Raw genomic sequence first — 25275 nt, forward strand, 5'->3', positions numbered from 1 at the left:
GTGGGCTGCCTTCCGTGTTGTGTGTACTTTGAGAACATAACCGTGATCGTGTGCTGTGTAGTGTGCTGGGGAAGCCCTGTGTTGCCGCTTAGGTGATGAATGGCAATGCACACACCTCTGGCTGAGCGGTCAGAGCACTTCCTCAGGGTAGCTTGCAGGGTCTTGTTCCAGCTTGACCTGTATTAGCCAATTGTACTCCAGAAGGTGTCTCCTAGCAGTGAGGCTTAGATGCTGCCTTCTCAGCATTTGATCAGCATTTACTTGATTCGGTGGACTTCTCTGCTACACTCTGGCACTCGGTTGTTGACTGGGCTTTTCTGGACATGTTCACAGTATGTTTGTACTGTAACCTTGGGGGTAGATCACTCAGGGTGCATATTTTCCAGTTTGTAGTGTGGCTTGTTATATTGTTTGTGCTATTTTTTGACAGAGGGGATACTACTAATTTTTTTCTATATGATGGTTAGAAAGTTCTTCCTGTACCTAATTTTTAAAAAATCAGGATTTGTTCAAAGTGGAAAATAATGTGCAGCTCCAGCAGAAAGAATCCAAAGACAGCCCCACACAGCTGTCCAGGTGGGACCCCCAGACTCAAAGCTGACCTCCTCAGGGAGAAGGACTGGGGTTTAAAAAAAAAAAAAAAAAACCCTAAGGTGGGGGCAGGTGACCTGGAGGGGAGGTCCCTTTGGGGTTGCCAGAGTCCAGTCCCCTCCCAGTCTGTTTTCAGAGCACTGAAGTAGGAGGAGTCTTTGCAAGACCCCCTGCCTTGCCAATACAGCTTCCTAGACTGGTGCCTGGGAGCACTCACAGGGTTAACAGGTGGCCTGACCAAGTGGGAGCCCAACAGTGCTGGCCCCTTCACAATGGTTGCCAGGTGACTGGACTCCTCTCAGGGAAGAGAGCCAGATGCAGAAGGAGCTGAGCCAGCAAGGGCAGAGTTGAGGCAAAATGACAGCTACCCAGAAACACAACCTCTTCACACCAGAACCTCACTACATCCCTGGGTAAGAACTACCTCAAGCTCCAGAGGGAGGCTGGGGTCAGAGCAGGATGCAGCAGCAGGGCATGGCCTCCAGGGTGTTGAAAGTCAACGTTGCAGGGACCAAAGACCAGGGTGGGGCTAGGGGTATAGCTCAGTTGGTAGAGTGCTTGCTTCGCACGCACAGGCTCTGGGTTCAATCCCTAGCACCACAAAAAAGAAAAAAGACAGACCAGGGTGACCAGGGAGCCAGGACTGAGGCCCAGCCAGAGGGCTGAAGAACACTGGGGCAGGAAAGCTCTGGGTGGGGCTGAGGAGGAGGGCTCAGGCCTCACCCTTCCCTGCTGGCCTTGGTCCCGAATGCCATACCAGGTGGCCAGCATGTCCATCAGGAGCAGAATCTGGGGCAACCAAACAGCTGGTAGAGATTGGCTAAGTAAGTGCCAGACGCTCCTCCATAAAGCTCCCGATTTAGAGATGAGATAAGCCTGAGCCAATTTGCCTCATTAGGTAACCTCCTCAAGTCAAAAATAAAAATCCTAGCCTATAATCCCTGAGACTTGGGAGGCTGAGGCAGGAGGATCCCAAGTTCAAGGTCAGCCTCAGCAACTCAGTGAGACCCTCAGCAGTTTATCAAGATTTTGTCTCAAAAACTATAAAAGGAGCCAGGTGTGGTGGTGCAATGTGATCCCAACAAATTGGGAGGCTGAGGCAGGAGGATCATAAGTTGAAGACCAACCTCAGCAACTTAGCCCTAAATTTAGACTTAGTGAGACCCTGTCTTAAAGAAGAAAAAGGCTGAGGATTTAGTTCAGTAGTAAAGCAACCCTGAGGGTTCAATCCCCAGTACAAATAAGTAAATAAATGAAGACTGGGGATGTATGTAACTCAATGGTAGAAGCCCACCAGGTTCAATCCCCTGTACCCAAAATATAAAAATAAAAATCCTTTCGCCAGGCACAGTGGTGCACACCTATACTCTCAGCTATTCAAAGACTGAGGCAGAAGGATGGCACATCCCAGGCCATCCACTTGACAACTTAGCAAGATCCTAGCTCAAAATAAAACAAAGGGCTGGGCTGGGGCTCAGCAGCAGAGGCTTGCCTAGCATGCATGAGGCCCTGGATTCCATCCCCGGCACCACAAAGTAGTAAAAATCAAGCAGCCCTCTCTGGAATACACACACCCATGCACATGCACACAGATGCACACCTAGGGGAGAGACTAAGGGGCCTGGGCCACCTCTTAACAATGGTCACTGCTGGGGCAGGTAAGGCAGCTGGCACAGAGGCATACACTGGCCTTGCCACCTTTTCAACCACTTGGCCTGTGTTAACCTTGGCAGCTTCTAAAAAGACATGGGGTACAAGCATGCCAGGGGTGCACCTAGCATGCTTGACAATTGAAGCTCTGGGTTCATCCCCAGCCCCACAGAAGGGGAGGGTAAAGAAGGGCTGGGGCTGGGGCTCAGTGGTAGAGCCCTTGCCTAGCACATGTGGGGCACTGGGCTCGATCCTCAGCACCAATACAAATAAACAAATACAATAAAGGCATGTTGTCCATCTACAACTACAAAAATTTTTTAAAAAAAGGAGGAGTAAAGCTAATTCAACCAAGATGATGGTGTTTGCCTATAGTCCCAGCTATTTGTAAAGCTGAGGGTGGGGGGGTCACTTGAGCCAGTTCAAGGCCATCCTGGGCAGCATAGTGAAACCCTGTCTCAGGGGGAAAAAAAAAATCACTCCTTGGGTTATCACACAGGCCTCTGGCAGGACTGAGCACCTAGATTCCCCCTGAGGCTAAAGGACTTTTCCCCTTCAAAGTCCTGGCCATAACTTTGTGCGGGGACCAGCTGGGGTATAATGGACTTCCTTCTGCCTGGGCTCTGTGCTGGGACAAGTCACCATCCCTGAACTTGCTCCTGCAAGATGAAGCTCTCCAATTCCCTTGTCTTTGACACTAGGATCAGAGAGGGGGTGGAAGATGGTAGGGAATAGGCTAGAAGACAATCTGATGGCAGTGATGACAGCAAATCTCAGCTCTGGGCCAGACACATTCTCACCATTTGAGCTTAAGAGCACCAGAACACAGCTCCCACAACCCACTTTTATTATTTATTTATTTATTTATTTTGGTACTGGGGATTGAACTCAGGGGCACTCAACCACTGAGCCACATCCCAGCCCTATTTTATATTTTATTTAAAGACAGGGTCTCACTGAGTTGCTCAGCGCCTTGCTGAGGTTGGTTTTGAACTCAACAATCCTCCTGCCTCAGCCTCCTAAGCTGTTGGAATTATAGGCGTGAGCCACCAGACCTATCCCACCACCCCCATTTCACAGGTGAGGTCAGGTAACCTGCTGCAGGTCAGGAAGCTGCTGAGTAGCAGGCAGGCTGGATCTATCTGCATCCTGATTGCAAGAACCTTGCCCAGGGATCTTCCCTTGCCAACCAGCCCTGCCTCCTTTTTCCTCTGCAGCTATGCCGGCTTCTATCCACAGCTGCGTTACCAAGTGGGGAACACCTATGGGCGCACCACAGCACAGCTGCTCACAGATCCCAGCGTGCAGAAGAGCCCCTGCTCTGTTCTCTCCCCTATATCCAAGCCCAGATTCATTGAGGACTTCAGCAAGTCTAAACCCCCCTTCATCCCCTGCAGGGACCTGAATGAGCCCTATATCCCCCACTACACTGGTGAGCTGCTGGCCCCTGCTCCCTGCCCTGCCCCTTCCTGTGCCCACCTTCCTGTCCATGTGGCTTACTAGCTGCCATGTCTGTACAGGTCTGAAGCCATACAAGAACTTTGAGATCCTGGGCCAGCTCCCACCCCAGGAGGTGGGTGCACAAGGGTCTCCAGAGAACATATCCAGACAGGTTCTGCTGCCGGCAGGTTTCATGCCCTACCCTCCCTACCCCCCATGCCCACCTGGCAGGAAGGGGTACTCTGGACAGTTGGGACACCCAGGCCTGCTGCTGGCATATGGAGAAGATGCGTGGAAGACCGCTGCCCCTGTCCCTGAGGTTCCAGGGCAGTCCCAGGTGACTGGAGACATGCTGGCATTGGACTCGCACCCCGGCCCCCAGACCCAGGTGGGAGCTGGGTGGTGATTTGCCCCTTCCCCCTTCCAGCTGTACCACTGCAGGAGGGACGAGTACCTGCCCCCACCCCACAGGCAGGAGACTCTAGATGTAGGCAGGTTCCAGCGGCTACCCCAGTTGGACCACCCCAACCTGATCCAACGCAAGGCTATCTCAGGTGGGTGCTAGGGCCTGGGCTGGTCCCTCACTAGATCACAGGGGTCCAGGTGAGATGGAGGGGGTGAGGGACTGAGGCTCCTGCCCTCCACCTTCCATACTCCCTAAACAGGCCAACCTGTCCTGCCTCAGCTATTTCTTTGAGCCCAGCTGCTCCCAGGAGGTGCTCCCTGACCTGCCTACACCCTCAAGACAGTCACTAATGTTTAGGAAAGATTGACCAGCTTCCCTCACACCCCTGGGGGCAACTGGGTATACCCAGAGGAAAACCAAGGGGACCTGGGTGGGACCCTGACAGCAGCCCACCCCCAGGCTATGCTGGCTTCATACCACGGTTCACTTGGGTGATGGGTGTTAATTACCGCGATGGAGTCACACAGGCTATGGACGAGTTCGACAAGAACCAGGTAGGAGACCAGGAGACCACCATCCAGGCCCCTCCCAGGTGCCCCTCCCAGGTGCCCCACCCGCACCCAAGCTAGGCCTGCACTCCCCCTCAGCAGCCCCTCCTGAAGGGATCACAAAGCCAGGCTTCCAGAGAGGCCTGGGGAAGGGTTCTACCTGGCTCAGAGGCCCCCATCCTAACAAGGTCTGGGTCTGTCACATATTTTGACAAGGGCTAGGGAAACAGGAAGACCTATGAGCACCATCACCCTTTTCTGAGAACTAGTCCTGGGATATGGTAGCCCTTCCCTGTAGTCCCAGCAGCAGGATTGCAAATTCAAGGCCAGCTTGGGTAATTCAGCAAGACCCTGTCTCAAAATTATAAGGGCTGAAGATGGAGCTCAGTGGTAAATCCCTCCTGGTAACATGTCCCACCAGCCAGCCTTTTGCTTCCAAGGTGGGTAGTGGAGGCAGGGTTTGTCAGCACCTGTTTTGTCTGCCCAGTTCCTGTTCAGAAATCCAGTCTGTTCTTTGGGTGAGAGGTTGCCCAAGAACCACTGGCCAAACACCACCATCTACAACAGCCAGGGCCTGATGCCGTTCTATATGGGCTTCATCCCTCGTGAGTACTGCTCCCAAGAATCTACTGCTCACTTCCCTGATCCTGTCCTTGGGTGTGGCAGGGGTGGGGGGTGGCGGTGATGATGGGGTTGGGAGGCCCCATGGGGCCTTGGTCCTTCATTGTTGATGCAGTCCTGCTGTCTGGCCATGTTGTCCCACCATCCTAAGCCTGTAAGGGGTTCACCAGCCCTGCTGAATTTCTGGACAGAGGTCAGCTGGCATAGGATTACCCTGGTCCTCTGGTTCCCTGGACAGGACGGGCCAAGTGAGCCCTGCAGGAGCCATGTGCAGACCTGCCCCAAGCCCTTGGCAAGCCTAAGCCAACTACAGTCTTGCTCCCTCACAGACATGCAGGACAACTACGCGCTGACCTTTGGCAACAGCACCCGCAAGGCCTACCGGAAGGAACTGGAGAGGCGAACCGCACACTGAAAATGCTTTAATGGTGATGTCTGTACAGCATGTGATGTTAGGACAGAAGGACAGCAAGTGCACAGTGAGATATGGCCTGCAGAACAGCTGAATGAATAAAGAGTCCACACTGCTTCCTCACTTTACCCGTGACAGACAGCTCTAGGCCACCTCCTCCTCAGCCTCCTCCTCAAACTCGCCCTCCTCCTCCGCCGTGGCGTCCTGGTACTGCTGGTACTCAGACACCAGGTCATTCATATTGCTCTCGGCTTCAGTGAACTCCATCTCGTCCATGCCCTCACCTGTGTACCAGTGCAGGAAGGCCTTGCGCCGGAACATGGCAGTGAACTGCTCCGAGATGCGCTTGAACAGCTCCTGGATGGCGGTGCTGTTGCCAATGAAGGTGGCAGACATTTTTAGCCCCCGGGGCGGAATGTCACAGACAGCTGTTTTCACATTGTTGGGGATCCACTCCACAAAATAGCTGCTGTTCTTGTTCTGGACATTAAGCATCTGTTCATCCACCTCCTTCATGGACATGCGGCCCCTGAACACAGCAGCCACTGTTAGGTAGCGGCCATGGCGGGGGTCGCAGGCGGCCATCATGTTCTTGGCATCAAACATCTGCTGGGTGAGCTCAGGCACCGTCAGGGCACGGTACTGCTGGCTGCCCCTGCTGGTCAGGGGGGCAAAGCCAGGCATGAAAAAGTGCAGGCGGGGAAAGGGCACCATGTTCACAGCCAGCTTCCTAAGGTCAGCATTAAGCTGTCCTGGAAAGCGCAGGCAGGTGGTGACCCCACTCATGGTGGCAGACACCAGGTGGTTAAGGTCACCATAAGTAGGTGTGGTCAGCTTTAGGGTTCTGAAGCAAATGTCATAGAGGGCTTCGTTATCAATGCAATAGGTTTCGTCTGTATTTTCTACAAGCTGGTGGACTGAGAGAGTGGCATTGTAGGGCTCAACCACTGTGTCCGACACTTTAGGGGAGGGCACCACACTGAATGTGTTCATGATCCTGTCTGGGTACTCTTCCCGGATCTTGCTGATGAGGAGGGTACCCATCCCAGAACCAGTCCCCCCACCCAAGGAGTGGGTCAGCTGGAAACCCTGCAGGCAGTCACAGCTCTCTGCCTCCTTCCTCACAACATCCAGCACAGAGTCCACCAGCTCCGCGCCTTCTGTGTAGTGCCCCTTGGCCCAGTTGTTCCCAGCACCACTCTGACCTATAAAAAGAGAACAAGTTATCATACTTGCTAAGTATGTGATCACCACTGGTCTCCAACACACATACCAAATGACATGGTGAGATTATGCCCTGGAGATAAGGAAAACGAACCCAAGTAATACCACAGCAGCCCGTACCACCAAAAAATTAAATCAGGCGTCAAAGTTGAGGCAGTTTAATAAAACCCTCAGTGGGAAACCCTGGCCAATTCCCAAGGGCAGCCACACAGCTAACATGGTATGGAGATTACATCTACCCCTCCTTGCCGGAAGGCAGACAGCTGGGCCTGCCTCCAAAGCGGCTTTAGGCAGAGACTGAGTGACTCAGAGGGCAAGAGGTGTCCAGGGGGCCCCAGCTATGTAATTCCAGCAGCGGTGTCCTTGGGGCAGCCCCTTAACCTTTGAGCGGCCCAGGTTAGCAAGCCGTGCCCAGCCCCCACCCTTATTTACCGAAAACGAAGTTGTCTGGCCTGAAGATCTGCCCAAAAGGGCCCGAGCGCACCGAATCCATGGTGCCAGGCTCCAGGTCCACGAGCACAGCGCGGGGCACGTACTTGCCACCTGGCGGAAGAAGAGGGTCAGCGAGGGGAGGCCCGCGGGGTCGCAAGAGGGACTGGGGCGGGGGTCTCACCGGTGGCCTCGTTGTAGTACACATTGATGCGCTCCAACTGCAGATCGCTGTCCCCGTGGTACGTGCCGGTAGGATCGATGCCATGCTCGTCGCTGATCACCTCCCAGAACTGCAATCGATGAGGGCAGGCCGGGCAGGCGCAGGCTGAGTCACGGCGGCCGGTGCGCCGGGAAGCGGCCCCGCCCCGGATGGGTGCGGCAGGCCCTCCCCTCCCCCGCCTGCGCGCCCCGTCGCCAGGCCCACAGAGCCTCCGAGTCCACCCCCATCCCCGCTAGCCGCCCAGGTACGGGCCCGGTCCCACGCGGGCGCTTGGGCCGCAATGCGGGGCGCCGCCCGGCCAGCGGTGCCGCCATCTTCCCCGGTCGGCCGGCTGACCTCCCTCCCCCAGGGCTCGCCCAGACAGGTCCGCAGTATCCCGGACCCCCACCTTGGCGCCGATCTGGTTGCCGCACTGCCCGGCTTGCAGGTGCACGATTTCCCTCATGGTGGCGGCTGCGCGGGAAGCAAGAGGAACTGAAAAAGCGGAAGAGCAGACGCGCAGAGTGCTACAACCGACGCTCCGCCAGTGCTTATATACCCATCGCGCCCGCCTCTACCAACCCTGGATTGGGCCCCCAGAACGAGGCCGGCAAGCGGGCTCACTTGGTTGGTTATATCACCATCAATCGTGCGGCCTACGGGCTGCCTTCCCAACGACGCCCACTTGTTATTGGTCAAGAGCGGCTGCGGACCTCCCTATCACAATTCCCCCTTACCGGGCTCAACAGTGTCTAGTCCATTGGGTGTTTCAAATGATTGATTTGTCCTCCCATTGGCTGACTCTCGGAAGCTCGCCGACGCGCTGGCGCTATTGGCTGCGCTGGGTTGGCGTCCTGGTAACCGCCGCAATGCAGCGGGACGCGTGGGGGCGGGGGCGCGGGGAGCCGGGCGCGGGTTTCCGGCCTGACTAGGGGCCTCTGAGCGGGCGGTGTAGGCTGGACTTGGGTTGGAGCCCGACAGTGCGCCTTCTCGAGGACGGAAGCGGCAGAGCGACGCAGCACCGGGGCCCGGCGGGCAGCCAGCGATACACCTGGGCCCTGGCGAGCTCGATAGAGGCGGAACCGGCCCTGTCCTGGGGAGTCTCCAAGCCTAGCTCGGGGTGCGAGCTGTGAACGGCTAAATTAGAAGCGGGCTTGGTGTCCGGCGGCGCGGCTGGGTCCTCCCCGGCCGAGCAGGGACTCCGCCCCGGCCGCCTCTGCGGCGGTGCGCAGTGTTGTGGAGACGGTGCTGGCCCGGCGCCCGTCGCCTTGGAGCCGCGGCCCAGGATCGCGGAGCTGCGTGGAGACTGCAGGGCCTGGCATGCCTGGCCTTGTCTCTGTTTGTACTTCAGAGGGAAAACAAAACGTATAAAGGAAAAACAGTTAAACTACATGTGGTTGCACCATCAAGCACTTTAAAAGCAGTGTATTTGAGTTATGTTTTTGTAACGTTTTAAAAGGGATGAATTACACCGTAGGTGTCTGCCCTTGCTTGGCCTGTGGGCATCGCTGGATCTGGCCTTCCGGGTGAACTTTTTACCCTTTGTCTACCAACAGGAAGGTGTTGGGGGCAATTTCTACTTCTTATTTATCTACGTAGAGGAAATGCACCCTTTCCTCATCACCTGATGTGCAATACCACAGTGTTGTTTTGGTATCCAATGACTGAAATATTGTCAAACAAGCAGCCTCCTGAGCCTACGTAGCGACATCAGCATTTTCATCCCCTCCCCCACCCCTGACCCGTGATCTGTAGCTCTTGGGGTATGAGGGGCATTCTGTTGCCCACGTTTGCCAGTTTGCCAACTGAACCCAGAGGGTGAGTCAGCATCAATGCCAAACTGTCCCAGCAGGGCCTGGGGGATGAGCTCCCTTCTGGACAGACTGGTCCAGAGAGGGGGCTGGCTCCTGTTGACCACTGAAATAAGACCCATTCTTCAGAAGGGCTGGAGTCCTGCAATGGCATGTGGGGTATGCAGGGTCATTGCCAGGCATCCTAGGGTCCTCCCAGTGCCCTTAGCATCCCCTGAGTTGGCTTAGGGCCATACAGAGTAGCTTAACTGCCTGGGCAGTAGATAGGGAGTCCTTTTAAACCCTGTGGTGAGTTGTTACAAATGGTCAAGGAGGGAGAAGCTCCAGTTTTCCCCCAAATGAACACAACCCTGCAGTTTTCCCTTCAAGATGTTTGAGTCCCCAGAATTCTGGCATCCTGTTAAAGCCACCCCACTCCCAGTCTGTAGACTGAGGGCCCATTCTCACTAGAAAAAGCTCTTGCTTTCTTGACCGGTGCCCACAGTGGTGGGAGGTCAGCATGGCACTCTATTTAACAGGTCATGGAATATAGGTTGTGCCACCTGCCTGCATGAGTCAGAACTCTTCCTGGCACGAAGCTGTTTGCCTTGTTCCTCATGTTGCCCTTGTGAGGTGGACTTTAGCTGGGGATAAGACAGCAAAAGAAGCCAGGCATGTGGCTCAGGCCTGTAATCCCAGCAGCTCAGGAGGATCAGATAGGAGGATCACAAGTTTAAGACCAGCCTCAGCAATTTAGTGAGCCCCCAAGCAACTTAGTGAGAACCTTTCTCAAAAAGGGCTGGGGATGTAGCTCAGTGGTAAAGTGCCCTTAGTTTCAATATCCAGTACCAAAAGACAGAGAAAGCGAGAGAGAGAGAAGAAAAGAATAAAAGATAGCAAAAGACTCCCTGTGGCCTATTGGGCCTGAGCTCAACAAGGACAGTGACTGCAGAGCTGATGGGGAGAGGCGATGCAGGTTCCCACTCTGAACCAAGTGTGCTGCTGCCCCTGTGGGGGAGAGGAGGACAGAATGGGCCAGGAGGGCCTGATTCTGGGCCTGTGGCCAGGCAGGATGCACACCAGAGAGGGACAGAAGAGCAGGGAAGCAGGGTGGGATGGGTGGCGGGAGCACTAAGCACCTGCCCTCCCTTTCCAGCTTGCAGCTGTTGGAGGCGTCCACAAGGAAGGCTCTGTTTACTGGTGGCCATGGTCCCAGTGGGAGGCTGCATTACCGCCAGGCAGGGGCAGCAGGCAGACAGTCCTCGTGGCCTTAAAGAACCCTGTGGTCAGCCTTTATGGGAGGCCTCCTCTGTCTCAAGGAGAGGTGCCCAGGATGCTTCCTTCCCCTCTCCACGAGAAGGCATGCCTCCCCAAATGGGTCTCCCTGGGGAGCCAGTCAGGCCCAGGGATCTCAGAGGGACCTGATGCTACGTCAGCAGGAGGGTCCTACAGTCACAGGGTGGGGGAGTCAAAGCTGGATGCATGAGCTAGCCATGGTGAGGGCTGTTCTGTCTTGCTCGAGCCCATTCCTGCACGTTTTTGGGTTTCCAGAACAAGCAGTCATCTTCTTTAGTGAAACCCAGGCCTAGGAGGCTGGGGGGTTGGGGGAGGACCTAGAGGACACCAGGGTTAAGGGGTCAGAGAGGGCCTGGGGAGCCATGGGGAGCACTAAGGGAATCAAAGGGTAAAAGGACAGGTCCACAGGCAAGAAATGGCCCTGGCCGGGGCCTCATCTTGCTGATAGCCACATCCCGTAGCCTACTAGTCTAGTTAGGCAAACCCCAGAGGGGGCTGGGAAGAAAGGTTCTGGGCGAGGAGGATGTGAGTGGCAGATGGGCAAACTGGTATTCCTGGCTGGGGTCAGCTCCTGCTCTCACCTCCCCCTACACACACAACTTGGTGACTGAATAATGAGGTGACCGAATCTTGCTTTCCTTGATGGTAGTGTGGGGGTGGTGGGATTGGGGTGGGTGCAGGCAGCCCAGGGCTGCAGGCTGCGGGAGGTATCCAGGCAGACAAGCCTTCCAGTGTGGAAACCAGACCTCACAGTGGGGGTGCATGGGGGAAGACGGAACACCCAGCCAGCACCCGCATCGCCTCCCGGGGCTCCCCTGCCCTCCGGGGCGCCCGTCCCCTCCCCTGTAACCCGGTGTGGGGAACAGTGGCTCGGCCTCGCCTTCTCTCATCGGCCTTCCGGCGGCGGTTGCGCAGGTGGAGCAGGTTCCCGCGGGCCGAGGGGCGCCCCCTGGCGTCCTAGCGAAACCCTGGCCCTCTTAAGCACCGCCTGGGGCTCCGCATCCGTCTCCCCAGCAAGGACCCGAACCCGGGGGCGGGGGGTGGTGCCTCGAGGACAACTTGGTCCTCTTCGCAGCTCCCTCAACCCCCTTCTCCAACGCGACGTCCAGTGCCCGGCCGCCTTCCTTCCGAGCACCCCAGGCGGCGCAGAGGGAGGCCGGCCGCCCTACTTGCTGGGCTCTCCTGCAGCGCGCAAGGCCGCCAGCCGGTCCAACTCCCGGGAGTTCGCGAGGGAAGCCTGCCCCTGCAAACCCACTGTTTCCTTGGGCCACGGAGAGAAACCAGCGGCAGCTTAGGACGCGGCGGGTCACCTCCGCCCCAGCCCCTGATGTCCGCTAGGGGCAGCATTGGCGCTGCTTCTCCTGGGGGAGAAGACTACTACTCCTGGGTAACAGGCTCATTTATTTTCAAAGAAGGGGCTGCGGAGACTCAGGAGTCTGCGCCACACCCCTCCCCCAGGGGTGCCTGGCAAGCTCGCTCTCAATTGCGGGACCCTGAGGCCAGTAGGGCTGGGGTGGTCTGCTGTGGTGCCCACCCCTTACAACTGCTGGGAAGCCAGGATCTCAGGGTTATCATAGCAGTGAGCCTCTTTGGCAGTAGTCTGAGAGGGGCCACAAGCTCTACCAGGGCAACAGTGAGTCATCAGGCGGTCCCAGGGTTCCAGGGAATGGAGCCAGAGGGGCAGCCAGGCCCAAGACCGCAGGCAACGCGGCAGCCAAGATGGGCGTCGCTGCTGCAGAACATTAACCAGGATGACAAGGAGCACCAGCCCCACCAGGGGACCCCCGACTGCAGCCAGCACCATGCTCCCTGCCAGGGAGAGCCCAAAGGCTGCCAGGGGCAGCAGAAGGAAGGTGAGGAGCAGATACACAATGGCCACCCAGCGGTAGCGAGCAGTCAAGTCTCCAAAGCGCTTGGCCAATGGGATGGGCAGCCGCAGGATGGGCACCAAGTACCACAGCAGTATGCCGGCCAGATTGAAAAGGAAGTGAATGAGGGCAACCTGGAGGGCAAAATGGCAGGAGGGTTAGAAGCCTGGGCCATGTAATAGGGGGTCACCTGGGCTCTTAGAACTCCTGGCCCTCCCATTCTGCAGAAAGGGCCCAAGTCTGAAGGTTGTCTGTGGCATCCTGCTCAGAGGCTGAGATGGACCACCTGGGAGAGCAGGTTCTGACCAGGTGTGGGCACGTTCCTACTGTAAAACCCTCCTGCACATATCTGGGTCAGCCCCTGTGGGGTAACTGCATCCCTGCCAATATCAAGGCATGACCTGCGAGCAGGCCCAGAGCCACACCAGCAGGGAACACACAACCTCTCCAGGAGGGGTGCAGTCGGGCAGGCATCTGGAAGGGGGTAGAGCAGGGCCCTGCACTGGGAGGGCTGAGTGGACAGCTGGGGCAGAGACTGGGCACAGGCTGGAGTCGGGCAAAGCCTAGTCATCTCTTCCTGCCAGGGTTTCAGGAGTTGAGCCTGTCCAGGCACCCAGGATGCTCCAATCAGGGCAGTGGGCCAGAGACAGGGTGCTTTAGAGAGTTAGCAGCACTGTAGTCTGGGAGCAGGGTGCAGAGCTGGGGGGCTCAGAGTTGGTGGGAGGCACCCTGTAGACAGAACCATGGCCAGGCACAGGTGGCATGGAGTGCCCAGCACAGGTGGATGGGGCCTCTGCAAGATGGCGGCTGGGAAGGCAGGTCATTGTCCAGGGGCCCACCTGTTGGGTTTAGGGGACTGGTACATGGGGGAGCAGGGGTTCACAGGAAGGCATTTTGGGAGTGTGGCACAGAGGCTTGGAGCCCCCCAAGGCCAGGGTATATCTCCAGGGCACATAGTGCAGACCACAGGGTAGATGGTAGAGGAGCAGGGGCCACACAGGGGAACCCGGGGCGGTGCTAAGAGAAAGGGGTGGAGGGTATAGGTAAAGCCCCAGGCCATGCTGGGAAAGCAGCTAGAAAGGACAGGTCTCAGGAGGAAGAGCAGGGACTAGGGCCCTGAGACCTGGAGGGTGTGAGGGGCCCAAGGAGGGGCCAAGGCTTGTGGGTGGAGCTCCAGGAATTCAGGGAGAACTTGGGCTGTGGCTGGGAGTAGGAAGGGACCTCAGGCAGGGAAGGGGCTGAGGGTGGTACCTGGACAGCAAAGAGCAGCATGTCAGCAGGGCTGGCCAAGGCAGCCAGCAGGGCCGTGGTGGTGGTGCCGATGTTGGAGCCCAGGAAGAGGGGGTATGCCCGGTCCAGGCTGATCACCCCAACACCTGGGGAAGGGGAGGTCACCACAAGGCCCCATCCTGAGCCCCCCAAGACCCACTACCTCCTGGGCTCACCCATGAGTGGCACGATGGCGGCAGTGAAGACGCTGCTGCTCTGGAGCAGGAAGGTCAGGCCAGCGCCCACGAGGATTGCCAGGTAACCGCTGAGCCAGCCAAAGGGGAAGGGGAAGTCTGGGGGTGGGCAGCTGGGTCACGGGCTTGTCCCTGCCCTGCTCTCAGGTCCCAGATCCCGGGGACGGGACGCCCCCCCACCTGCGTTGATGACACTCCTCACAGCCTGGGCTATGCGGCCTTGCAGCAGGGAGTTGAGCAGCTTGACGATGAGGACCAGGCAGAGGCACAGCACCAGCAGGGAGCCCGCCAGCAGGATGCAGCCCACCGCCAGGTCTGTGAGCGTGGAGTGCGCAAACAGGTGCTGGCCTGGGGGAGGAGCAGTGAGCTTGGCCCCAGCCAGCCGGGTGGGAGGTAGGGAACCCTGAGACCTCTCCTATCAGGTGTCATTGGGGACACTGTGATGGTCCCAGCGTAGACTTTGGCATTTGATACCAAACGGTGACATCTCCACTTGATAAGGGCTCCACCCCCCAGGATGAGGAGTAGAGCAAGGGTCCTGGACACCCCGGCCCACACAAGGCTCTTCTCCCCACAGCTCCTGCATCTGTTGTCTGCTGGGCCTGGAACTGCCTGTCTGAGCCCTCTACCCTGACTCCCTCCCAGACCCCTGAACTCAGGTCTGGGGGTCCTTTGTGTCACCCCTCCTTTCTGTCCTAAGATGGCCTCACTTGCCTTAGATCCTGGGGNGTGGGGGAGGATGGGGGACTGAGGAGGGGGCTCACAGGGCAGCCTGTCCTCAGGGACTGTGTTGTTCTCAGTGCAGGGACCAAAGGCTCCACATTGGTTGCTGCTACCCTCCGTCTGGGGAACAGGGGGGCAGGAGACAGAACTCAGGACAGGTTCAATGAGCAGAGGAGATCAGAGGGCTCAAGGGTCAGAGTGGGTGGGGTGATTTGGTGGATCAGAGGTCAAATGAAGGACTGGGATCAGGGGCACCTCACCATCTCTGCCCTGATGCCACACCACCGCTTAATGAGGCTGCTGTTGGTAGTATTGCCAGTAGCACTGCCTGCAATCACATTGCTGTCCAGCTGGGGACAGAGGGGTTGTGATTTGTATTCAGAAGTCCACAGGGCTAGTCCTGCTCTGCCTACTTATGCCTTCCCCTCTCCCTCAGCTGGAGCAGGCTCAGACCTTGCTTGGCCCCTGTCCAGGGCAGGGCCTCCACCTCCTTCCCTTCAGTGGCCAGGCCCACGGGCGTCCTGAGGATATGGCCATTCTCACCTGCACAATGAGGTGTGTGAGAGGCTGTGTCAGTGCCTTGAGGATGTCAGGGGCCTGCCCCCCCGGCTGCAGGCTGGCAGCACCCAGGACCAGCTCACTCAGCCTCTCCAGCATGGCGGTGGCACTCTCCAGCGGCAGTAGGACAAGCACCGTGAGCCAGTTGAAGATCCCGTGCACTGCTGAGCCACTGAAGGCCCTATACCCACAGGGGGCTGTTGGGAGACTGGGCTACGGCGGCTGCAGCCCCTGCCCCGCCCCGCCCCCCAGCCCTGACTCACCTGCGAAATTCGTCCCGGTCCCCAGACTGTGCCATTGAGACCAGGGTGCTGGTGATGGATGTGCCAACATTGACGCCCATGATGATGGGCACAGACACCTGGACGGTCAGCACTGTGGGGACACCGTGTCAGCCACCCCACCTGCCCCACTACCCCCACCACTATGGATAAGGGGGGTACACTCACACTTGGATGACACCATGCTGACCACAATGGAGGAGGATGTGCTGGAGCTCTGTACTAGGACTGTGACCAACACACCTATGACCAGTCCAGCCACAGGGTTGGACAGCACCACACTCTCCTTGAAGATGTCTCCTGCCATTTTGCCTGTGTCCAAAAGAGTTTCATTGAAGTTACAGAGGGCTGACAGCCTGCCCCAGCCCCAACTGCCCATCTGGTCACTTACTGCCCAGTAGCTGGAAGGCAGAGCTAAGGATGTCCAGAGAGCAGATAAAGAAATAGAGGCTGCCCAGGAGCCCACAGGCCTTCAGGAAGCTGATGCCCATGTGGCGCAGTCTGCTGGCCATCCTGAGCCCTGGGAACACAGGGCAGCACTGTCCTCAGCCAGCCCGCACTCTGCCCCCACCTCCCTTTCTTCTGTGTCCTCCAAGGATGGAGCTGTCTTCTCTGTCACCTCTCAGGTAGAGTCCAGGGACCCCTTCTGTCCCATGGAACAGGCCCCTTTTATTCCTCTTAGGGTCCCCACTCCTGTTCCTTGGCAGGGTGGCCAAGCCCACACCCTAGTAGTTCCTGGAAGTGTGATCACCAGCAGGGAGGAAGAGGAGGGAAGGTGGGCAGCGTGGCCCTTCACCTCAGGGCAGGGAAGGCAGCTGAGCTGAGGGGCAGCGAATTTCCATGGGACCTATGCAGGCAAGAGTTGCCCTGTTCTCTCTTCACAGATCTGGGGAGTAAAGGGTCTGCTACCTGCTACCCCCAGTACCAGAGGCCTACCTTTCAGCTGGCCAGTGTCCTTCAGCTGAGGAAGGGCCGATGGGTCCTTGGTCCCCTCGTCTAAGACTGAAACACAACTGGAGTTTCCTGTAGAATGGAGTCGAGTCCCCAGGAAGGGGACAAAAAAGGACAGGCAAGGGGAGGGACTGGGCATAAGGGGCTTGGGGCATAAGGGGCTTGGGGTCGTAGCAGGAAAAGGTGAGGACTGGGGCTCTGGCTCTGACCAGAGTGGTCAGTAACCCCCATGGCTCTTCAGGTTCAGGTGGTCAGCCAGATTCCCTCCCCTGTTCAGGGTGTGCTGTTGGACATGGGTGTTCCCTGAGGCTCCCGGTACCTGCATTTCTCAGACTCCAGTCCACCAGGTCAACCGCGTCCAGAGTTGGGGGGGGAACCTGGTCACCAGCGAGGGAATTCGGCATGGATTTGGGGCAGGGAGAGACCAAGGCCCAAACTCAGATCTGCTGGGGAAGACAGTGAGAGATGTCTCTTCCCCTGCCACCCCACATGCCAATCAGCTGAATTTAGGTCCTCCAACCCGAGGCCTTGGCTGCTGCCCCTCACCACCACCCCTCCCGCACCTCACAGGGGGGCAGCTGTAGTGACCTCAGGCCGCTGCCACGATAGCCTAGTCCAGTTTGGGGCTGCAGAGTCAAGAGGGCCCCGGCTCCCCAGCTCCCCACTGGTCCCAGCTGGAAGACGGCTTGGCTGGGCTCTGGGTGCCTGCCGGCGAGAAGTGTGCAGGAGGTAGGGAACCCTGAGACCTCTCCTATCAGGTGTCATTGGGGACACTGTGATGGTCCCAGCGTAGACTTTGGCATTTGATACCAAACGGTGACATCTCCACTTGATAAGGGCTCCACCCCCCAGGATGAGGAGTAGAGCAAGGGTCCTGGACACCCCGGCCCACACAAGGCTCTTCTCCCCACAGCTCCTGCATCTGTTGTCTGCTGGGCCTGGAACTGCCTGTCTGAGCCCTCTACCCTGACTCCCTCCCAGACCCCTGAACTCAGGTCTGGGGGTCCTTTGTGTCACCCCTCCTTTCTGTCCTAAGATGGCCTCACTTGCCTTAGATCCTGGGGGCCCAGGTTGGGGCCCAAGCCCTGGGCCTGGCAGTCACCAGGCCTCCATATCCTTGGCGGGACCTGGTTCTAGGGGCTCCTACCTGTGTGCGTGTTGAGGGGCACCTGTGGGGAGGAGCCAGCAGGAGCAGCTGCAGGTCAAAGATCCGCTGGGTGCGCACATGACCTGCTGTGTGCCGAGCCCCATTAATGTTTACCCAGGAGCTGAGGCCCCCGAGGGGAGACCCTGCCTGGCTCCAAGGCCCAGGGGCCTTGCCCAGGCCCTGGTCTCCCTGGAGCTAGGAGCTCTGAGTCCCCAGCCAAGCTCTCTTGGAGTGGGGTGCCTCCCAAAGATGGGCCCCATTTTAGGTCAGGGGCATTGCAGGGCTGGACCCTGGAGGTCCTCCATAGGTGTCTGTGTGACTAAAGGACACTTTACCACGCAGGGCAGGCTGCTGGTGCTCTGTGGACCTTATCCTGGTCATCCCTGCCCTGACAGAAGGTAGAAGGAAGCCCTTTGCTGTAGGTGTGCAGGGAGGACAGGCTTCCTCAGGTGGCCTGGAGAGGCAACTGGCCAGGGTTTGGATCCTGGTTCAGGGCAGGGTGGGGCCTGGCCAGGCTCTCAGCAGGCTAGCCCTAGTGATGGCCAGTAGTGGGGTCCAGGGCATGGTGGCTCCATCTGCAGAGAGGGAGGGAGGAGGGCAGAGCCCATCCCAGGCCATACTGCCCAGTTGACTCCCTGATCCCCCCATTTGAACATTGCTCCCCAGCTGATGGCCTGACCTATAACTTGTGGGATGCCCTTTCTTGGGGTTAGGCTCCTTGCTGCCCCTGGCATGTGGGCTGGCTCTTTCCCCATAAGCCCTACTGGCTCCAGCACCCTGCCATGCTCATGCCCATCCCCACCACCAGGAGCATAGGGGACTTTGCCCCAGGGAAGAAAGAGGCCTCTGTCCACTCAGCAAATTCTCTTTCCTCCCTATTCTGTCCCACACTGCCAAGGGGAGCCCCCCAGTTCTCCTGAATGACAGCTCCTTGCTATGGGGATAAGGCTGTTACAGCTCTGTCTTGGGGGGTCATCAGTGTCCACAGCCTCTGACCCCTGTAAAGGGTCTGTGGCCAGCTGGGCTGGGTGACCTGAGACTCAGAGCTGGCCCTGCCCACAGCATTCTCCTTGATGCCTGTCACCGTGTTTGGTGGCTGTGTGCTGTGGAGACCCTCCCAGAACAGTGCCTGACACGTGGTAGAGCTCAGTGAACGTTGTTGAAAGACAAATTCACAGGGCTCCTGTGCAGGTCAGGGATGGAGGAGATGGCCCTGCCCTCCGCTCCTGGCTCACACCTCGGACCATGTGCAAGAGAGGGAGGCCCACATCCATTCAGGAACACCCGCGGCCCAGAGCCGCTTAGGAACCACCTCTGGGTGAGTCCAAGCTTGGGCTGGCTTGCAGGTGCCTCAGCGGCAGCCATCTGGGCACACAAGGAATCTGGCCAGGTTGGTGGGAGGTCACCAGCTTCCTGTGGAGTCTGCAGCACTATGGCCAATAGTCCCCAACCTTAGGCTGTGACCTGAGGGCATCACAGTTGGGGTGGCAGCATCGTGCTGTGCCATGTGAGGCTGTACCCAGGATGCCCTGTCACCAAGCTGTGAGTGGACCGCATGTATTCAGCGGTTCCAGTGCAGGCTTGGGCAGCAGTGCCCCCCACAGCAGTGGGAAGGAGCCCAGACCTCAGGGCTGCCCTGGGGGCTCCAGCACAGGCTGCCGCAGCCCCAGCAGCAGCCTCTGGGCTGGGGAAGGCGAGGCTGGGGGCCCGTGGCGGGGCAAAGCCCAGCTGGCTGCTGAGTGACGGGGGCGCTGCCTTTGAGGGGCGCAGGGGGTCGGCGCTCCATTCTCGGTGGCTCCTGCTCAGCCTTGACTGCCAGGAAGGCGGCCAGGTCGAGGTCCAGCATGGCCACCCCTCCACGGGGTGTGGGTGTGCGCTGGCGGCACTGTGGACAGGGGATCCAGTGCTGCTCGTGGGCCAGGGTGTCCAGCTGCCGATCACATGCCTGGCAGAAGGTGTGGCCACAGTAGAGGCGGCGGGGCAGGTGCCCAGAGAGGTCATAGGCTGAGTAGCAGATGACACAGTCGTCCCGCAGGGTCCCAGGGCCTGTCCCCTCCTCAAGGGCTTGGGGGGTCTTAGGCTGCAGCATCCTAGGAGAGATGTGCAGGGAAGCTGGCAGGGGCCGTGACACAGGTCACAGCTCACATCCACCTGTGTCTGTGACCATCTGGCACAGGTGGGGTGCTAGGACCAAGAGCTTGGGGGCTGGCCACAGGGCTGCACTTCTAGGGTGGGTAGCAGCCCTCAGGCGATCAGACACTAGGGCCGGGTGTGCTCTCTGGTTTTTTGTGGCCACTGGCTGGTCAGCATCCTTTCCCTTTCCACCCATGGCCTTCCTGTGCAACCCTGGCCCACCCTGCCCAGGCTGCTTCAGCCCTAGAGGCGCTTACCTGTTTCAGCTCCACTGGGCAGCTATGCCCAGCCAGTGGGTGGCCAGAGAAACAGTGTGAGGACCCAGGGCACCCTGGGACTCCCTCCCTGGGCTCGCATTACTGGCCCTAGCATGGGCAAGGCGGCAGGAGGCAGCTGGTGGCTGCAGCAGCAGTGGGCTCCCCTTTCAGCCACCAAGCACCTGCAACTGGATCTGAGGCACACCCACTCGCAGGAGGCAGGCTGACCCCTCCCCTTCACACCACTCCCTTCCTGTCTGCCATAAACCCCAGCAGACCTGGCCTCTGCAGTTCTTCCTCAAAACTCCCCCTCCTCACCTCTCACCCTCCCCATGTCCCCCACTCTCACCCTTTTTCTCCCACACCCTCCCTGCTCACACAAACTCTCCTCACCACACAGCTTTCTGGCCTCAGGCTGGGACAAGTCCCTCTTCAGTCCCCAGCTCATGTCACCTTCTCCAGGAAGGTTGCCCAGCACCTTGCTAACTCAGAGCCCGAATGTCCTGGCTTCCCTGCAGCCTCCCTCAGGGGTGCACGTCCTTCACCCCAGTGCCTGCCAGGCTGGGTCTGTGATGTTCCAGTCATAAGCAGCGGCCAGCCCTTTAGGCCACAAGGTGGCACTCACACACCATGTGTGGCAGTTCCCCTTACACAGGGACCATCTCAGACCCCCTCCAACATTCCCAGCTGGCCTCTGCCGGACTGTGGCCTCCAGGCCAGCCCAGGAAGCTTTGGTTCTGGAAGGTGTGGTGAGGTGCCCCGTGACAAAGACCACAGGCACAACAGAGTTGGGGGCACCCAGTAGGGTTGGAACAGACTAGCAGAGTCCCAAGGACCACTCAGCCCCACTGGGAGGAAGTCCAAGGGCAGAAGTGCTCTTCTTCCTCCTGCCCACCACCTTGGCAGTCTGCCTCCAGGACTGGTCAGACAGGTTCCCCTGCCTGGGTGGGGGCCAGCCATGGAGCAGGGACAAGGAACCCAGCACAGAGGTAGAGTAATGACCTGTCCGCTCACGCCCAGAGACCTCCACACACAACACACCTGCCTTGCCTGTCCTTTTGTGGCAGGGGAGGGCTGGCCACAGAGGACCCGTCTGTCTTGTGAGGCCAGCTCAACTGCCACCTCCATGTGGTGCCATGTCTCTGCCCTGCCCCAGAAATGTCAGGATGCCCATAGGGGGAGTTCTCATGCACTCCCTGCCCTGGCATCTAGTCCTTACATGTGGATAGGCACCCTGCGATGACAGACAGGGGAGCTGGCACCATGGCCCCTCCTCCACCCAGCCCCCTCCCTGCCTTGCCTTCAAGAAGCCCAGCCTGGTGTGGGACAGCAGGCAAGAAGCACGGATCTGGATGTGCAGGAATTCCATGTTTTGTGGGAAACCAGAAAAACCACCTGGCTCAGACTGGGAGGTGACTCACAGGGGGCAGGGCTCCATCCTGACTCCTGGGCTTTGCTGTCCTGAGTGCCCCGCACCTGCTCCTCCCTCCACCATCCTACCAACCTGATCTTTCTGCCTTTCTTGGGGATCCCCCACCCCAAGAACCATGCATGGCATCCTTTTGCCATGTGACTTGGGATTGATCCTGCTCAGGGTTTTAGGCTCAGGCAGGGAGTGCAAAGTAGCCTGGCCATCCCCTGGAGGCCGGGAGCCTGCTGGGGAGGCTGTGTGTGCATAGTGTCTGCATGTGGGAAGATGCTGTTGTCTAGCCTGGGACCCCTCCCAAAGGAGCCAGCCGCAAAGGAGGGGTTGCTGGCACAGAGCTCACACTGCTTTATTGCCAGGGCCTTGTTGGAAGCATCAGGGTGTCCCTATCACCATCAACACAGCCAGTGTCCAGGACTCTGTTCCAAAGGGCCCAGTCTGAGCTGGTAGTCTTCCTGGTGGGCAAATGCCCATTGTCCAGGGGCAGAAATTAGAGATGCCCAAGACATGGCCGCCCCTAATGTCCAGCACTGCCTTGGCTGCTGAGCAGAGGCCTAGGCCCACAGCCCCGATGGGGTGGGTAGCTATGAGACCACACAGCAGCAGCTGTGACAGCGACAGAATCGTGGGCAGTGGCAGCAGGAGCAGCAGGGGCAGCAACAGCAGTGGTGGGCAATGTCATCCCCACGCCCCACGGGTGGCAGACCGGCATAGGTCAGTCCTCCTGGGCGCTGTCCACTGCCATAGGGGTTGCACGGCTGCTTCCAGGCCTGCTGGCTCTGGTCAGGAGCAGTCCCCTTGGCCCCTTTGGGTCCTGGGCCTTTGGTGGGCTGCAGGAGACAGGCTGGCTCTGGGGTGCAGGTCACCTCTGGCAGAGGCTGCGTCTCTGAGGATGTGGATGAGGGACCCTCTTCTAACTGCTGCCCCAGGTCAGGCCGCAGGTGAGCCCGGGGGATGCTGATATGGGCATAGGGGTTCTTGACCACCATCTCGTGAGGGTCCATGGCACAGGCTGTAGGAGTAAGCAGAGATGCAGACATCAGGTCAAGAGGAGGACAGTTGCCTGAGAGCTGCAGCCCAGGAGAGGCCTGCCTAGTCAGGGCCTGCATCCCCAAGGCATCAGTGTTCACGGGCACAGAGCCCTCAGCATATGCAAGGCCCACATTTCACAGAGGTGAGCCCGGGTGTGAGCTTACCAACAGTGAAGGCCAGAGTCTCCAGCTGCCACCCCCAAAGTATTCTGGCCCTGCCCCTGGGATGAAGCTGGAAATGGGGTTGGGGAAGCTAGGAGACACAGCTGGGTTGGCCCAGGAAGGGCAGGGGCTCTCCTGGGTACCCTGAGAACAGATCAGAACCCACAGCCAGAACTCACCTGCAGGGCCAGTGGTGGCAGTCTGTCCTCCCAGTCCTCCTAGAGCCTGTGAGCGCAGCCTGGCAGCTCCCTTTTCCCTCCTCGGGAGGGGTGGGGCCCTGGGGTGGAGCTCAAAGATGGGGCTCCCGAGATCCCTAGAGGCCCCAGCAACTGGAACACAGCAGCCCGCCCACCCCTCATTCTCAGATAGGTGTGGCCAAGGTTTGGGCTCTGAGGGGCACCGCCAACCTGGGGTGACTCAGGCAGGATGCATCCAGGGCATGCTCTGCACCCTCGATGTCTCACCAAGGAAAACCTGGGGTCATGGCCCCACAGAGGAAGTGGGATCAGCCCTCAGATCTTAGGGCCTGCCAGTGGTCTGGGGTCCCCAAACCTTGTTTGAATCCATCAGTGCCCCAGCTGGGGCTGAGTTCCTCCCTAGCCTACACCAGCTACTTGGGGATTTTCCACTTTTCTAGTTAACAATAAACGTTTGACACAACTTGGTAGGTAAACCTTACTTAGCTTGCAATTGACCACACGGACTTCAGACACAAGTAACAGTGTTTTCAGCTCACTTCCCCAACTACACTTTCCCTCCGGTTGGTGGGCTGGGCCAACCTGCCCCCAGTGCCCCATCTCTGGCCCTGGCCCCTTCCCAACTCCGCAGCTTCGGCTCCCTGGTCTTTAGCAGTCACGCAGGGTCGTGGGGGTGACAACAGGTGCAAGCTCTCGGGGGCCGGCTGGGCACTGGTGGGCTCCCCTAGACCCTGCACCTGCAGAACTCCCGCCGGGGAAGCACAGGGACCAAATGGGAGGTGGCCCGATGACCAGGGTGACGGGATGGCCTGCGCGAGGCGGTCAAATCAGTCCGGACACGACTTCTGGCTAACCAGAACGTGTGGTGAACTGGGCCTGGGAACTCCGGCTTCGGAGGCAGAAAACGGGAACACACTGCGAAGGCGTCGGAGGCCCCGCCCATCGCTCTCTCAGACCCCGCCCCTAGCGACAAGGCGGAGTCTGGCGCATGCGCGATCCGGGGTGGGGCGCTCAGTGGAGACTATTCCCCCAGAAGCCTCAGCGCTTCAGGGTTTCTCAAAAGACCCGGTTCGGAAGCTTAGATATTTGGCTTGGGCCTCCCGGAAGGGCGGGACGGGGTGGGCCTGAATCTTTACGGGGCGGGGCCACGCTCTACTGGGCGGGGCCTCAAGCAAGGGGTGGAGTCGACGGCCGGGTGCCTCCTCACGTGCGGGACTGGCGAGCCCGCAGGTCAGTGCACAGATCCTGCAGCCGAGGGTGGGCTCTAGGCCTTCTGGCCGCAGCACCTCAGTTGCCCCACCGTCATGGTAGGCCCCATAATGCCGCCCCTTCAGATGCACTCCTGCTCACTTGCACACCTCTCACGTCTGCTCGGTGGAATGAGTCCCGCAGAGCCACAAGGCGGCCCCGTGTTGCTCCACAGGGACACCGTTCCCTTGGTCTGGCCTGTAGAGAGGAGAGAGGCTGTGGCCCTGAAGGAGGCCTGGCTGTCTAGTGTCAGGCACAGAGCCTGGTCACTGAAGTGGCAGCGTGCTACATGGTGGCCTTGCAGGGCGAGGGATGGCACTCCGGAGGCCCTGACGCTCTCGATCCCCAGCCCTGCAGTTACCAGCAGGGGTCATCCAGCAGGAGAGTCACCCGGGGGTCCTCTCCTCACGTGAGGGCTCCCCACGGGTGGGGAGAGACTGTAGCCAATGGACAGGGAACCCTGCTGAGGAGAAAACAGAAAGGAATGGGGCCTCTCTGCTGGGTGGGGTCAGGTTAGCACACAACGAGTGATGACGGGCGTGCCTTCGTTCTGACCTGATGGGATGCCAGGAGGGCCACTCCCATCCTGGGCAGGTGAGTGTCCTCCGTGGGCTGCTCTCTCCACCCAACACGTGAACTGTCCAACTATCCAGCCATCTTCAACCTTCCGCATACTTCACCCCACCCATCTGTCCACCACTCCTCCAAGTCTCCTGACCCCCGAACCCCCTTGGTCCACTCTTGTGGTATCTGCTTGACCTCCCCATGCTCATCCCTCCTGAAGTCACATCCCTCTCTGAGCCATCCAGGACTGGGCGCGCGTGGGTGTGCGGATGAGCAGAACACGAGGCATTTCCACGGGGGGCCGAGTGGAAGGACAAGCAGAGACCATACTCCTGGGGATCACGCGAGGGCAGGCACAAGGTGGGGCGGTGGGTGGGACCCAGCTTTCCTAGAAACCCCTCTGGGGTCCTCTCTCCTCCCCACTTGGGGCATTGTGAGACCTCAAAATGTCAAGGAAAAAAGAGGATTTTCCTTCCAGAGTTGGGGGTGGGGGGTTGCCAGGACCCAGGGTCAGCCAGCAGGGGAGGGACGGATTGGGAGGCAAAATGGGGGTCCTGACCCATACGCAGCTTACAGGGGAGGGCGACCCCAGGAGCGGCGCCGGGCCTGGAACCGATCGAGGGGCGGCCGAGAGACTGGCCCCGCCCCGCGGACCCC

General features: G+C 58.9%; 5 protein-coding genes across 8 annotated transcripts in view; 1 reads left to right on the top strand and 4 right to left on the bottom strand.

Moving 5' to 3' along the window:
• Nucleotides 1–5788, top strand: Fam166a (family with sequence similarity 166 member A). The gene is made up of 7 exons (XM_015505811.2): nucleotides 1–1004; nucleotides 3459–3673; nucleotides 3762–4018; nucleotides 4109–4235; nucleotides 4547–4641; nucleotides 5123–5240; nucleotides 5586–5788. The coding sequence occupies exons 1-7, from the start codon at nucleotides 949–951 to the stop codon at nucleotides 5669–5671; spliced, it is 954 nt and encodes a 317-aa protein (XP_015361297.1). The 5' UTR covers nucleotides 1–948; the 3' UTR covers nucleotides 5672–5788.
• Tubb4b (tubulin beta 4B class IVb) overlaps nucleotides 5664–25275 on the bottom strand; it is a 23009-nt gene continuing 3397 nt past the window's right edge. Inside the window, exons 2-5 of the mRNA XM_015505809.2 lie at nucleotides 7933–8041; nucleotides 7506–7614; nucleotides 7325–7435; nucleotides 5664–6873 (exon numbers count right to left, since the gene is read on the bottom strand). Of these exons, the coding sequence (XP_015361295.1) occupies nucleotides 5813–6873; nucleotides 7325–7435; nucleotides 7506–7614; nucleotides 7933–7989 (1338 nt within the window). The 5' untranslated portion in view covers nucleotides 7990–8041 and the 3' untranslated portion in view covers nucleotides 5664–5812. The remainder of the gene's footprint in view (nucleotides 6874–7324; nucleotides 7436–7505; nucleotides 7615–7932; nucleotides 8042–25275) is intronic.
• On the bottom strand, nucleotides 11991–16890 carry Slc34a3 (solute carrier family 34 member 3). Of its 3 annotated transcripts, none has more exons than XM_015505812.2 (12): nucleotides 16773–16890; nucleotides 16439–16525; nucleotides 15894–16022; nucleotides 15671–15814; nucleotides 15485–15596; nucleotides 15207–15402; nucleotides 14924–15013; nucleotides 14705–14783; nucleotides 14121–14288; nucleotides 13923–14039; nucleotides 13729–13853; nucleotides 11991–12611 (listed from the first exon to the last, which is right to left on the bottom strand). In XM_015505812.2, exons 1-12 carry the CDS (start codon nucleotides 16855–16857, stop codon nucleotides 12147–12149), a joined length of 1797 nt encoding a protein of 598 aa, XP_015361298.1. In that variant the 5' UTR covers nucleotides 16858–16890; the 3' UTR covers nucleotides 11991–12146. The 3 variants fall into 3 exon arrangements, with proteins under 3 accessions (XP_015361298.1, XP_048669219.1, XP_048669220.1); XM_048813262.1 differs by having other exon boundaries at nucleotides 15117–15402; nucleotides 16773–16830; XM_048813263.1 differs by having other exon boundaries at nucleotides 15207–15429; nucleotides 16773–16830.
• On the bottom strand, nucleotides 17794–20307 carry Rnf224 (ring finger protein 224). Of its 2 annotated transcripts, none has more exons than XM_015505646.2 (2): nucleotides 19991–20307; nucleotides 17794–19690 (listed from the first exon to the last, which is right to left on the bottom strand). In XM_015505646.2, the coding sequence occupies exon 2, from the start codon at nucleotides 19687–19689 to the stop codon at nucleotides 19162–19164; it is 528 nt and encodes a 175-aa protein (XP_015361132.1). In that variant the 5' UTR covers nucleotide 19690; nucleotides 19991–20307; the 3' UTR covers nucleotides 17794–19161. The 2 variants fall into 2 exon arrangements, with proteins under 2 accessions (XP_015361132.1, XP_048669229.1); XM_048813272.1 differs by having other exon boundaries at nucleotides 17794–19712.
• Nucleotides 21750–23827, bottom strand: Cysrt1 (cysteine rich tail 1). The gene is made up of 2 exons (XM_015505813.2): nucleotides 22789–23827; nucleotides 21750–22428 (listed from the first exon to the last, which is right to left on the bottom strand). Exon 2 carries the CDS (start codon nucleotides 22418–22420, stop codon nucleotides 22001–22003), a length of 420 nt encoding a protein of 139 aa, XP_015361299.1. The 5' UTR covers nucleotides 22421–22428; nucleotides 22789–23827; the 3' UTR covers nucleotides 21750–22000.

The sequence above is a fragment of the Marmota marmota genome, unplaced genomic scaffold (genome assembly GCF_001458135.2).
Source record: "Marmota marmota marmota unplaced genomic scaffold, marMar, whole genome shotgun sequence".
Classification (NCBI taxonomy): Eukaryota; Metazoa; Chordata; class Mammalia; order Rodentia; family Sciuridae; genus Marmota; species Marmota marmota.

Excerpts from the sequence above, each read along its gene's own strand:
- Fam166a (XM_015505811.2), top strand. The coding sequence starts at position 949 with ATGACAGCTACCCAGAAACACAACCTCTTCACACCAGAACCTCACTAC. Across the intron at positions 4,019-4,108 it reads AGGTTCCAGGGCAGTCCCAG|CTGTACCACTGCAGGAGGGA; the intron begins GTGACTGGAGAC and ends TCCCCCTTCCAG. Across the intron at positions 4,236-4,546 it reads CCAACGCAAGGCTATCTCAG|GCTATGCTGGCTTCATACCA; the intron begins GTGGGTGCTAGG and ends GCCCACCCCCAG.
- Slc34a3 (XM_015505812.2), bottom strand. The coding sequence starts at position 16,857 with ATGCCGAATTCCCTCGCTGGTGACCAGGTTCCCCCCCCAACTCTGGAC. Across the intron at positions 15,014-15,206 it reads TCACACACCTCATTGTGCAG|CTGGACAGCAATGTGATTGC; the intron begins GTGAGAATGGCC and ends CTCTGTCCCCAG. Across the intron at positions 12,612-13,728 it reads TGCTGCTCTTTGCTGTCCAG|GTTGCCCTCATTCACTTCCT; the intron begins GTACCACCCTCA and ends TTTGCCCTCCAG.
- Rnf224 (XM_015505646.2), bottom strand. The coding sequence starts at position 19,689 with ATGCTGCAGCCTAAGACCCCCCAAGCCCTTGAGGAGGGGACAGGCCCT.
- Cysrt1 (XM_015505813.2), bottom strand. The coding sequence starts at position 22,420 with ATGGACCCTCACGAGATGGTGGTCAAGAACCCCTATGCCCATATCAGC.